General features: G+C 39.2%; 1 protein-coding gene across 1 annotated transcript in view; it reads right to left on the reverse strand.

The window, feature by feature from the left end:
• GNS (glucosamine (N-acetyl)-6-sulfatase) overlaps positions 1-14,061 on the reverse strand; it is a 52,210-nt gene that overhangs the window by 18,495 nt on the left and 19,654 nt on the right. The window contains exon 10 of the mRNA XM_038549917.1: positions 9,174-9,275. Coding sequence (XP_038405845.1) covers positions 9,174-9,275 — 102 coding nt within the window. The remainder of the gene's footprint in view (positions 1-9,173; positions 9,276-14,061) is intronic.

Genomic DNA, 14,061 nt, shown 5'->3' on the forward strand with positions numbered 1-14,061 from the left:
TGGAATTACCCAGTCACTACTACTGAGGTAATCTGACCACTAGGCCCTTCCATTCCACTTAGGAGGCGACCTTGCCTGAAACAATTCATTCTTTGTTAATTTTTTCTGCTCCCTTTCTGCCTTTAAAAACCTTTGGTTTTTTAATAGCTTGGCGGAGCTCCTTTCTATCACCAGATGAGATGCTGCCCAAGTAATGAATCACTAAATGAAGCCAATTTGATCTCTAAATTTACTCAGTTGGATTTTTAACAGCAGTCTACCAGCAATCCCCCAGAGCTTGTTAGATATGCACAATCTCAGGCCCCACTCTCTCCTTCATGGGTAATGGGTCTGCGTTTTACTAAGATCCACTGGTGATTCATATGCACAGTAAAATGTGAGAAGCATCACTGAAACAGTGGTTCTCAAGGTGCTCCCTCAGCAGCATTAGCATCATGTGAAAACTTACTGCAAATGGAAATTCTTAATTCCTAGTTGAGTTGGGAAACCATTTCTGGTGAATGCTAAGCTGCACTAAGGATGTAAGTGGACTCATCTGATGAGCACAGCAGGCATGAGGGAGAACCTGTACAAGGCCTAGGAATGCCACAGCTGCCTGGAAAGCAGGATGCAGAGAAAGGAACGCATCTCCTAACCTCTGGTCTATAGTGAATCCTGAACAACCCCATGCAGGTCAGGGGCTCAGAAATCTAAGTCACAGGAGAGTTCAGAAGCCAACAGCTCCTCTATAAGTACCCGCTATGCCAACTCTGAGCCATGGAAGCTGGGAGTTGGGGAACAGCTTATCTGTCTAGAGCAGCAGTCTCAAACCTTGCTACATATTAAAATCACTAGGGGAGGGGATCCCTGGGTGGCTCAGCGGTTTAGCGCCTGCCTTTGGCCCAGGGCACAATCCTGAAGTCCCAGGATCGAGTCCCGCGTCAGGCTCCTGGCATGGAGCCTGCTTCTCCCTCTGCCTGTGTCTCTGCCTCTCTCTCTCCCTCTCTCTGTGTCTATCATGAATAAATAAATAAAATCTTAAAAAAAAAAATCACTAGGGGAGCTTTACAAGTCCCCAGAGCCAGGTTATATTCAATGTTAAGACTAATCAGAATCCTGGGAATGGGACCCAGGCAAAGTAAGCAGTCCTCACCCTTATCTGTGGGGGGTACATTCTAAGACCCGCCTCCATGGATGCTGCAAACCATGGAGGGTACTGAACCCTAGGTATACCACTTGTTCTTATACATACATACCTAGGAGTCTTATTTTATAAGTAAGGCATAAGAGATTCACAATAACAAAATAAAACAATTATACTATAAGGTATGTGAATGTGATGCCTCTCTCTTGAAGTATATTTTGTACTGTATTCACTCTTCTTGCGATGTGAAATAAGATGACACAAGACACTGTGATGTATTACGGACACTGTAATGTCAGGCTACTACTGACCTTCTAACAACACTTCAGAAGAAAGATCATCTGCTTCCAGACCATGGGTAACTAAAACCATGGAAGGTGAAATCACAGATAAGGGGTGACTACTGTATTTTAGTTTCCCAGGTGATACTATGTGGGACCAAGTTTGAGACTAATGGTCTGGAAGGGTCATTAAGCATTTTCTGTTAAAAGCCAGACAGTAAATATTTAGGGTCTATGGTTATATGGTCTCTACTGTAACTACTCAACTTTGCAGTTGTACCAGGAGAGTAGGCCTAGACGATATATTCATGGAAGAATGTGGCTGTGTTCTAATAGAACACTATTTATGGAAATGTGGGTGGGCTAACTTTGGCCCATAGGGTCAAACTTTCTGATAGAAAGGTTCTGTATCTGTACAATCAAAACAATGGCTTCTGAGCACTGGTTATGTGGCTAGTGACACGGAGGAAGTGAATTTTTCATTTGATTTTAGTTTATTTAAATAGCCACATGTGGCTGGTAGCTACTAATCAGGGCAGAACTAGAGCTGTAATGGCAATGCAGACTCTGCTGCTCTGCAGAATACATCAGTACTTTCACTAGAATAACTTCCAAAACAAAACATGAACAAGGAAAAGAACCGAGTCCTGGGCAGCCCCAGTGGCACAGCGGTTTAGCGCTGCCTGCAGCCCGGGGTGTGATCCTGGAGACCCGGGGTCGAGTCCCACATTGGGCTTCCTGCAGGGAGCCTGCTTCTCCCCTCTGCCTGTGTCTGCCTCTTCTCTTCGCTCTCTCTGAATGAATAAATAAATCTTTAAAAAAAAAAAAAAAAAAAAAGAACCAAGTCCTAATGGCATTTCCACAACTATGCAGAGAAATTAACTACAGGGTACCCTCGAACACAGGGGTTAAGGGAATGTCACAACACCCCGCGTGGTCAAAAATCCGAATATAACTTTTGACTCTCCAAAAACTTAACTGCTGACAGCCTACTGTGAACTGAAAGCCTCCCTGATAACACAGTTAATTAACACATGTCTGGTGTATGTATTATATACTGTATTCTTACAGTAAGTGAGCTAGAGAAAAGAAAATATCTTAAAAATCATGAGGGAGAGAAAATATATTTACGGTACTGTAATTTCCCACACCGGTAAGTTTGTCTTCTGTTTACAAGATGATCTCTTTCGTGCCTATATTAATACTGTCTTACATGATACAAGGCACTGCACATCTTATATATATGGCCAGCACTAGATATGAAAAATGAAAAAAACATGAAAAAGAAATTCATGTTTATTTACAGATATAATGATTCATGCACTGGTAACAAAGAAGCAGAAATATGGTTGCTTTTGATGGTAACCTAGTGTAGGTGACACAACTGCTTCATGGTAGCCTAGCTCAATGAATGGTTATAAAAATTTTTATGGCAAAAGAAATTTATGGCACACAGTGTTATAGTCATATTCATAACATAGCACTGGAAACATTATTACATTAAAAAATTCTTACCGGTGATGATAGGCTGATATTCAGTTTCTCCAATTATGAGAGAGCAAGAGAGCCATGGGCACAATAATGTAATTCTTTGAAAGCAAAAACAGTAAGCAAACTAACACATTATTAATTTTATATTAAATATAAAATTACCTTACGCCTATGTAAGGATAGGCTATCCACTTCCGTACAAGTCTTGTAGACAGTGTTCTACATGGTGAATACTTGGGCAATGATGCTGATACAGTTCTTGCCACAGTTATATTTTTAAACACAAAGACACAGACCTTCGTATTAACTGTACGGCATGATGACTGTTCAACTATTAAACAGTCCACCATAAACGTCCTCATCCTAGTCATCTTGTTGACTAGGCTGAGGAGGAAAAGAAAGGGTCGGTCTCACTGTCCCAGTGCTGGCAGAGGAGGGAGGAGGCAGGAGCACTCAGTGTAACCTTACAAAATAAACATCCTAATTTTTGTCTTTTTTGCCTTTTCATTTCTCTAAAAATGTTTCCATATGGTACCAATCCTTCTTCTACTGATTGACATAGAAGGGTCCTGTCACTAAAGAAGTTAAAAGCAGTCTTGAATAATCAAAACCCTTCTGCCAGATTGTCTGATGTCAATTCTCCAAGATCCGTATCCTGAAACCCTTTAACACCCCCATGTACTTTTTGCCATATCCATAATTTCTTTCACAATTTCCTCTATTCTTAAGTCTCGTGAAGTTAGGCACATCTGGACACACTTTTCTCCAGCAGGAATTTATTGTTTTGGCCTTGATGGCTCTTTCTATAACAACATCTTCAATAGTGTAATCTTTCCAGACTTTCATGATATTCTACTAGAAGGCTTCTCTTCCAGTGTTGACAATCCTTTCCATAGAGTACTGTGTGTAATGAGCCTTACAGGTTTTTATGACCCTTGACCTAGAAACTGAATTAGAGACACTGTGTTTGGGGGCAAGGTTCTGGGTGGGCATCTTCACTGTCCAATGTCAAAAGGACTTTAAAAGGCAGTCCCTTATTAGCAATGTATTTTCTCGTGACTTCAGGAATAAAACATTGATGGAACCAATCCAGAAAATGGGTTCCTCACTGTCCAGGTCTTCTTATACAACCGAAAGACTAGCAGCTGGTATTTACCTTTTCCCTTAATGGCTCAGTAGTCCCGATATAAATCCAACTGCATGTGCACAAAATAGGAGTTAGCCTCTCCCTTTCTGCCTTCAGTCTTGATGTTTGCTTCTCCTCCTTACTAATAAATGTCCTTTGTAGCATTTTTCTCCAGAATAGGGAATTCCTTTTTTTTTTAAATAATTTTTTATTGGTGTTCAATTTGCCAACATACAGAAAAACACCCAGTGCTCAACCCGTCAAGTGCCCCCCTCAGTGCCCGTCACCCATTCACCCCTACCCCCCCGCCCTCCTCCTCTTCCACCAACCCTAGTTCGTTTCCCAGAGTTAGGAGTCTTCATGTTCTGTCTCCCTTTCTGATATTTCAGAATAGGGAATTTCTACTTGCATTAAAAACCTGTTCAGGCAGACATTCTCAATTATTTTCTTTTTCTTTCTTCTTTCCTTTCTTTCTTTCTAGCTTTTATTTGAGAGCGAGCACAAGCCAGGTTGGGGGGGTGGGGTGCGGGGAAGGGAGAAGTGAACTCCCTGCTGAGCAGGGAGCCTGATGCAGGGCTTGATCCCCAGACCCTGAGATGAGATGAACTGAAGGCAGATGCTTAACCAAATGAGCCACCCAGGCGTCTCTCAAGGGTTTTCTTAATGGCATCTGGGAAACTCATCCATTGCCTCTTGGTCAACAGAAGCTGCTTATTCTGTTACACTGACATTTTTTAAGCCAAACTACTTTCTCAAATTATCAAACTGTCCTTTGTTGGCATTAAGTTCTCCATCTTTAGATCCTTCATCTTCCTTTTGCTTTAGGTTCTCATATAAGGACTCTGCTTTTTCTTAAATCATATTAGAATCTATAGGCCTTTCTTATATCAATCTTGCTTCCACATGAAAGCTACATTTTCAATACAAGATAAAAAGATATTTTGCAAAGAGTGTAAGGTTTTCACGCCTGTTGGCATAGCTACAGTGATGGCTTCTTGAATTTCCTTTTTTTCCCCCCCACAGTGGTCTTCATGCTGGACTAATTTATCTTGAAATGGTGAACAACCACAGTGGCAGACCTCAATCTACAGTACATATCAAGCAATTCAACTTTTTCTTATGATGTCATGACTTTTCTCAGCTTCTTGGGAGCATTTCCAGAATCCCCAGTGGCATTTTGCATCGGTTCCATGGTGTTATTCAAGGCTCATGGTATTGCAGAAAATACAATGAAAAATACACGAGAACCAGAAGAGAGAATTTTTTACCATGATCCCCAATTTATTGGAGAGACAAGCCATTCATGCAGAGATGATTAGCATCACATGGGATTTTAAGCAGCTACAACACTTAAACTCAGCAATTGGAGGCGGCTAGGAAATTACACAGTACGTACTACAGTTAATTTTATGCAGTTATGACTTAATACTACATTGTTTATTTATATTTCTCTTGACTGAACAGTGCCGTGTATATTCTGTGTAAGTTTTAACTTTCTACTAACTTTTTAACTTTTTAACTTTCTACTTTTATGCATTTGTGACATATCTCTCTTATTTTTTCAATTCTTCTAAGCTATGTGGTATGTCTGCTAGTTTTTAAAAATTGTCACATATCTCCAAAAAAGTTTTCCAATGTTTATCAAAAAATATTTACGTGTAAGTGGACTCACACAATTTACACCCATGTCAATCAAGAATCAACTGCATAGTAGTTTACTGTGTAATGCATCGTAATTTCACTTCCACAGTGAAGATTTTTTTTCCTAACTAGAAATAAGTAAGGCACATAGAATAAAATTTGCATGGGGAACATTAAAAGATATAAATTTTCCTCTTACTGGACCTATAGATTCAATGCAATTCCAACCAAAAATCCCACATGAATTTTCAGTTAATTTTAAAAGCTGTTTTCAAAATTTATATGGAAGAATGGTAGCCAGGATCCCTACAAGGACAGAGAGGTTTGCCTTTATAAAGATTTAATTAGACAGCTTTATAATAAGACAAAATGATAGTGGTAAAAAGGATAGACAGACTTGTGGAACAGAAAAGACAACCAAGTAGATATGGAGAAAAAAATGAGATTGGATTTCTGACTCATACCATACCAGAAAATGGTTTCTAGATACATCGAGAACTTTCATGTAAGAGGTAGAAGTACAAAACTATTCCAAGAAAACCTAGGAGAATTGTTTTTTGATCTCAAGGATCAGAAGCAATTTTATAAACAAGATACAAAGAACACAAACCATAAAATAGATGATTTATACATTTAACTCCTGTGTTCTATATCTTTTTAAAGATTTTATTTATTTATCATGAGAGACACAGAGAGAGAGAGAGAGGCAGACACAGGCAGAGGAAGAAGCAGGCTCCCTGCAGGGAGTATGATGTAGGACTTGATCCCAGGACCCCAGGATCGCAGACACTCAACCACTAAGCCACCCAGGTGCTCTGTGTTCTCTTATCTTAATGTAGAGAAAAGACAAGTCACAAACAGGGAGAACAGGATGGGCAATAAGCGGCACTTCACGAGGGAAGCAATACAAAAAGCTTAAGTGAAAAACTGATTCACTGAGCAAAAACTCAGTTAAGGGGTGCCTAGGTGGCTCAGTCAGTTAAGCATCTGCCTTTGGCTCAGGTAATGATATTGGGGTCCTGAGATCAAGCCCCACATCAGGCTTCCTGCTCAGTAAGGAATCTGCTTCTTCCTCTCCTGCCCCTCTACCCACCATCCCCTGCTCATCTCTCTCCTGTTCTCTCAAAATCTTTAAAACAACCTTCAATTAAAAAACGGGCAGAGGATTCGAATAAATATATCTCCAAAGAAGATACACAAATGTCCAATAAACACAGAAGATGTTCATCATCATTACTCATTAGGAAAATGCATTATCAAAACCACAATGAGATACTACCTTGTACCCACTACAATGTAATAAAATGACAGTTACCAAGTGTTGGCAAGGATGTGGAAAATTTTGAACTCTTGTGCACTGTTGGTGGGAATATATAAAATTGTGCAGTTGCTTTAGAACAGTCGGACAGTTCCTCAAAAGTTAAACATACATCACCATCCAACCTAGCAATTCTATGAGGTATATAGGTTATGTACCCAAGAAAACTGAGAACATTTGTCCACACAAACACTTGTATACAAGATGTTCTCAGCTGCATTACTCATAATAGCAATAAAGGGAAAACAATCTACCAAGTGAGGAATGGATAAACAAATGTGGAATATTCATACAATGGAGTATTATTTGGTAATAAAAGGAATGAAATACTGATACATGTTACAACACGATGATTTCTCAAACTTTATTCTTAGTAGAAGCTAGTCACAAGAGGCTACAGATATGCAAGATTCTGTTTATACAAAATGTCCACAATAGACAAATCTACAGCACTAGAAAGTAGATCAGTGCTTGCCTGGTGCTGGGAGAGGGAGCAATGGGGGAGAGACTGCTAATGTATCTGCAGATTCTTGTTGGGATGCTGAAAATATTCTAAGTTTATATTACGTACGGTGGCACAACTCTGAATATGCCAAAAACTACTTGAATTACAAACTTCAGTGAATTGTATGAATTAAGTGAATTAAAAACTGTTTAAAATGATTCATCTCATCAATAAACAAGGAAATGCATGGTAGGACCAAATGGAATTTTGGTCTTTTCTACCAGCTAGATGGGCAAAAATTAAGTTGTCTCAAAGTTTCTTATAGAGAACAAAGGGAATTCTCATACATTGCTCGTGGGAGTGTAAATTGATGACCATTTTATAAAAATAACTTGGAAATATCTGTAGAAATGAACAATGTGTAGTTCCTGTACCTTGGTATACACACATGTACACTGAAAGACATGTATAAAAAGGCTCTAATGGCACTATTCCTAAAACAAAACTAGGATAACAGAAAGGTCTATTGACTGACAAGAAAACAGATAATTAAGTTGTGTGCGTTCATACAATGGATTATTAGGCATCTGTGAACATGTGAACATGAACATAGAATAATAAATTCTAACAGATTGACAAATCAATAATAGTCACCTATAATGAGTCATCATAAATGGCTATCATATTTTAATATTGATCCTTTCAAGTGAATATTGATCCTTTCACAGATCCTTAGTTCTGTGCAGTGAGAGGCACACAGTAGATACTCAAGTATTTCCTGAGTTAATTTTCTTTAGAATGAATTTCCAGATGGAACCGCTTAATGTATGTATTCATTTTTTTTTTAAGATTTTAATTTTTTAAAGATTTACTTATTTGAGAGAAAGAACAGGGGGAGGGACGGAGGAAAAGGGAGAAACAGACTTTCCGCTGAGCACAGAGCCCTACATCAAGCTCAATCCCAGGACCCTTAGTTCATGAACTGAACCGAAATCAAGATCTGGTCATTTAATTAAGTGAGCCATCCAGGCGCCCCTAAGATTTTATTTTTAAGTAATCTCTACACCCAGCATGGAACCTGAACCCACAAGCCCAAGATCAAGAATCACATCCTCTACCAACTGAGCCAGCCAAGTGCCTCTTAAGATATGAATTCTAAAGTGAAAGGTCTTGTCAAATTAGCCTCCTGATAGCTCACAATGATCACACTTTAATGAACCCAGACTGAGTAGTTTTCATTTTCTCAGACTCTGGCAAATACTTGGGTATAAACCTTTTTAGTCTTTGCCAGTTCTGAAGGCAATAAAGGCCTCCTTCAGTTAAGCATTTCTTTGATCAGCTCTTTTTGCATTCACTGTGGCCATTTCTAAATCCTCTGTGAGTTGATTAGTTCCTTTTTTTTTTTTGCTCATTTTTCTACTGGGATATTAAGCTTTGCTTTCTAGGAACTCATCTATTATGACCAAGTACCCTTTTTCATATATGTCTCAAATATTTTCCCATTTGTCACCTGCCCTCACTTTGTTTAGGATAGGTTTTTAGGAGGGGTAAAGAGGAAGAAGGGAGGATACATATCTGTTTATATGTGGTCCAGTCTTTTAGAAGACTCCTTCCCACCACAGAGAAAAATTCTTTCTCTGTTCCCCAAATTTCATAGTTTAAAATTTAAATTTTTAATTCTAAATTTGTACAATGTGGAATTTATTTCAGAGTCTTGGCTCAGGCATGATTGAGGGCTTTATACTCACCAAAATGGGCAATAAAGACATCCCATCCATCTGTGTCTTATTCAGGTTATATCCAGCAATATCCAAAATAGTAGGACCCAAGTCAATGTTGGCAACGAGCATCTATGAGAATGAGGAAAAAACAAGATATCTAATACACAGTTGGTCTGGTTTTCCTTTTCTATCTATAATAAAGCTCTTCCCCCCACCCCATGAGACAAACTATTATTTACTATTATTATTTTTTGTACAGTCCAGACTTACTAAGGTGTTACTGATTCATTGATTCAAATATAGAAATTCAAAAAACAAAACATAAAGGTTTATAAGACTTGTAATACATGCCCCTGGGAAGTTGTGTACCTATTCAACCCATACTGTTATTGATCAAAACATTTTTCAAAATTTCTTTGGGACTGCCTGAAGTCTGATGGATCAGGAGAAAATGTTGGGCTAGTTATTTTATACAAAGTATTTATAGCCTGTATTTCTACAGTTCACTAAACTTGATTTCAAATGGGCTCCTGGTATTTTTGAAATCCTAGAAGGCTGAATGATTCTTACCAAGGAGGATATTAGCCCTTTTTTTAGTTTCTCAAAGTAATAACACTACTAAAAAATGTTTGCAATAGCGGGTAGAAGAGGAGGATTAAAAAAAATGTCTGCAAATGGCTTTGGAGACTGGAGAAAACTCATTCCAACACTGCATCGATAAAAGTTTCCTTAAAGAGCACAAAATTTAGATGTGCTAAATAAACTCTAGAAATTAAGGTTACTGTCCTGCATTTATGCCTTGCCTTATTCCTTTCATTTATGAGATGATTTTCCTTCTATATACAAATCCTGTTTGGGACTTAAACCAGTAGAGTCCTATAGAAATATAATGGGACCACATATGTAATTTAAAATTGTCTAGTGACAACATAAAGTCAAAAGAAAAAGGGGCAGAAATTCACTATGTATATTTTATTTAACTTGATATGTCAAAAATGGCACTATTTCAAATGTAAGCAATATAAAAAACTTAATGAGATTTTATTTTTTATTTTTGAACTAAGTCTTTGAAATCTGGAATGTTATAATTATAACACATCTCTGTTTGGACTATCCCATATGTTTTGGCTCAACAGGCACAGTAGCTGGTGGCCACTGTAGTGGACAGTGCAGACATACATAGGACCTAAGCATACACTTAAAGTCATTTAAATCACAGGCTAGTAAAAAAGCTTTCAGAGTGGTGAAGACAATCCACCAGGGAAACCAGGGGAACTAATGTTTACTGAGCATCTATTCTGGGCCAGTCCTTATGGTTTATCCATTAATCCTCACCATGACCCTAGGATGCAGTATTTCCATTTTACAGATGAGGAAATGAAAGAAGTAAGGGAAACAAAATCAATGGCTTAAAATTGAAAAGCTACCATTTACTGAAAGGATATAACAACTCAGCTATTAGAAATGACAAATACCCACCATTTGCTTCAACGTGGATGGAACTGGAGGGTATTATGCTGAGTGAAGTAAGTCAGTCGGACAAGGACAAACATTATATGTTCTCATTCATTTGGGGAATATAAATAATAGTGAAAGGGAATATAAGGGAAGGGAGAAGAAATGTGTGGGAAATATCAGAAAGGGAGACAGAACGTAAAGACTGCTAACTCTGGGAAACGAACTAGGGGTGGTAGAAGGGGAGGAGGGCGGGGGGTGGGAGTGAATGGGTGACGGGCACTGGGTGTTATTCTGTATGTTAGTAAATTGAACACCAATAAAAAATAAATTAAAAAAAAAAAAAGAAAGGATATAACAGTCTTCAGGACTGCTGAGAAAACTCACAGCATCTTAGGCAAGGCCAAGGAGAGATTAAAAAAATAAAACTTAATCCAGGAACTTTTCATTTAAAAACAAAATCAAAAGTACAGACATAAAAGGCAAGAATACATCTTTATTTATTTTTTTTTTCAAGATTTTATTTATTTATTCATGAGAGACACAGAGACAGAGAGAGACACAGGCAGAGGGAGAAGCAGGTTCCAGGCAGGGAGCCCGATGTGGGACTCGATCCCAGGATCTGGGATCACGCCCTGAGCCAAAGGCAGACGCTCAACCACTGAGCCACCCAGGCGTCCCAAGAATACATCTTTAGAGCACTGTTCATCAGGGGTCAGGTTTCCTGGCAGCTACGATGGCTCTTATAAGGCATAATAATAAACTTATCTGGGGTCTGAATCAATTAGGGTAACCTTGCAGCTGTCAGAAATTACTATTCAGTGGCAAGCCACTCATAGGAAAAGCAATCCTCTCTTACCTTTATACTTAAGTGATAAAAGTGAGAAAATTAGAATTAGATTTCTAATTCTAGATTAAAGAATTAGAATGGATACTATGGGCCCATGATCATAATGACTTCTAGAGACACTAGTAAGTAATTCAAATTCCTAAAATGGTACTGCTTTTATCACTAAGTATAAAAGTTACTGAGAAAACCCCCACAAAAACATTGTCTCTAGGGATTATACAGGACCCAGAGTAAGAGATATCTTCCTAATTCCAAGTCTCCCAGGCAAGCTGAGCCACTTTGAATATAGTTCACAGAGTAGGTATGAATACAGAAAAGATCACACAGGCAAGAAGAGACAAGCAGAGACAATCTCCAGAATCAGATCAAGGTAATAAGACCCGGATGTGTCGCTAAAAGATCTTCAGTCAGGTCTAGAACATGAATGAAGCCAAATTCACAGGTATTACTAAGATGTCCAAGGCAGTTTTATAAGAAACAAAAAAAAAAAAAAGGAAACACCAAAATAACAAAACCCACAGAGACATAAAATGGTGACTGCCTATTTCACCAGGAGTTGCCTCAAGAGCCATTAGCTGTATGATGGGAGGCTCTCTCCAATGGCAGTCCCCTCTACGAGGGGTAAGGTCTGTAAGTTTCAGTACAAGTCAAGATCACTAAGACTTGTCCCAACTACCATAAACGCTATCCCAGGACTATTTGTTCCCAGATATCTGCAATAATAACATTTTCCCTAAAAATAACAAATTCTCTTCCCTTCGAGGCTTTGGTTTGAATAAGAAGAATCTCAAAATCAGAACGCTAGGTCAGAAGATAGGAGACTTCTAGTGGATACAGAGTATAAGTTAAGAACTCACAGAGAGGGCAGCCCGAGTGGCTCAGTGGTTTAGTGCCGCCTTTGGCCCAGGGCGTGATCCTGGAGACCTGGGATTGAGTCCCACATCGGGCTCCCTGCATGGAGCCGGCTTCTCCCTCGGTCTCTCTCATGAATAAGTAAATAAAATCTTTTTAAAAAAAGAACTCAGAGATTTCTACCTGTCTGGTTTTTACAAACAAGAATTAGAATGGATACTACAGACCCATGATCATAAGCACTTCTAGAAATACTAGCAATTCAAGTTCCTAAAATGGTACTGCTTTTACCACGAAGTATAAACTTAAAGATTCATTTATGGATTGGAACTTTTTGAAAAGCACTAACAAGACCAAAAGTAAATTATTTCATAAACCACAGGCTCCCAGATGTTTGGGAATGTTCTCAGGATTTATGTATGTAGGTATTCTCATCAAATAAAACCTCTTAGAAAATTCTGGGGCATGATATCAAGAGATATCGTGCCTTGGAGCTGCTTGTTAGCTCTAGAAGAATGACAGTGCTACAGAATTACTGAGGAAAAAAATAAGACTGCTCTCAGCAGGATACATCAGGTTTCCAAATAGACATTTAAGCCTTGATCTTAAAGAATTCATGTAGAGTTATCAAAGGAAAGACTCCAAGCACAGCAGAAAATCCATGTGGTGAAAAGCAGTGGAACTGCATAAGAAAGCAGAGGACTCCCCACATCTAGGGCTACTTCACCTGGATTAATGCCCTACAAGAAAGAAGCCAGGGTGTCACTGAGTTACACTGGAGAATTTTCCACTTAACCATTCTCCCACTTTCACATAGGGAAACCAGGCTTATTCGGCCTGTCTTAAAGCCAATATGCTGTCTTTTTCGCCCCTTAGTACAGTTCTATTTCACCCAGATCGTGCTGGGTCATTTTTTTCCCTACTAACCTTTTTCTTTCTTAAAACTCTTTTTGAAGAATTTCTACTACCAAATCTAAAGCTAGATTAACTTCCAATCAGGGGGGAAACCTTGATAAGCCAGTCTTTGGCATCCGCACAAACCACCTGCTTTTGCTCTCCAACAGCTAACACAAAGCTAAGCCTGCTGGTCAAAACAGGTCCTGTTTGGGCCGTCATCTTTTGACAGCTCAGCTTATTATGCCTAACTCATAACCCCGTGCCACTCGCATAGGACAACTGGCGCTGAGACAGCTACGCTGCCAACACATGAAGATTCACCCATCTCTGACGTTTTTTTGTGCTAGGTGGAGGCCGAGCATTTCACACTTCTCAAGCTACATCTGTCAGCACAGCAGCGCAACACACATGGATTTTGAGAACAGACACTCTTAATTTTCAGTCCTGGTTCTGCCACTATGTGACCCTGGTGGTGATAACTCAAGCAACATGGATATCTGATGTGTATTAAGGGCTGGGTATTCTAAGCTTAGCCATTGAGGAATTCCTTTTAGCACAAACCCAGTAGGGTGTGGTAAGTGTGAGGCCCACCAGGAACACGGGAAGAGCACCTACTCCAAGTGGGGGCAGGGGTCTGTAGTGACTTTCCAGACAGAAGCCCACAACCAAAGCTCTAAAGGACAATCGGTAAGGAGGAAGGGGCATGGGAGGGGGAAGCAATCTAAACAGAAAGAGCAATCAGCCATACAAAGGCCAGGTGAGAGAGATGGTTCCCTTAGAAGTGAACTACTGAAAGTAAGTAGTTCAGTACAGTTGCCACATTCTGTTCCCTGAACAAGCCAAGCTCATTCTCAGATCTGT

This window comes from Canis lupus, chromosome 10, assembly GCF_011100685.1.
Source record: "Canis lupus familiaris isolate Mischka breed German Shepherd chromosome 10, alternate assembly UU_Cfam_GSD_1.0, whole genome shotgun sequence".
In the NCBI taxonomy this organism is placed as follows: Eukaryota; Metazoa; Chordata; class Mammalia; order Carnivora; family Canidae; genus Canis; species Canis lupus.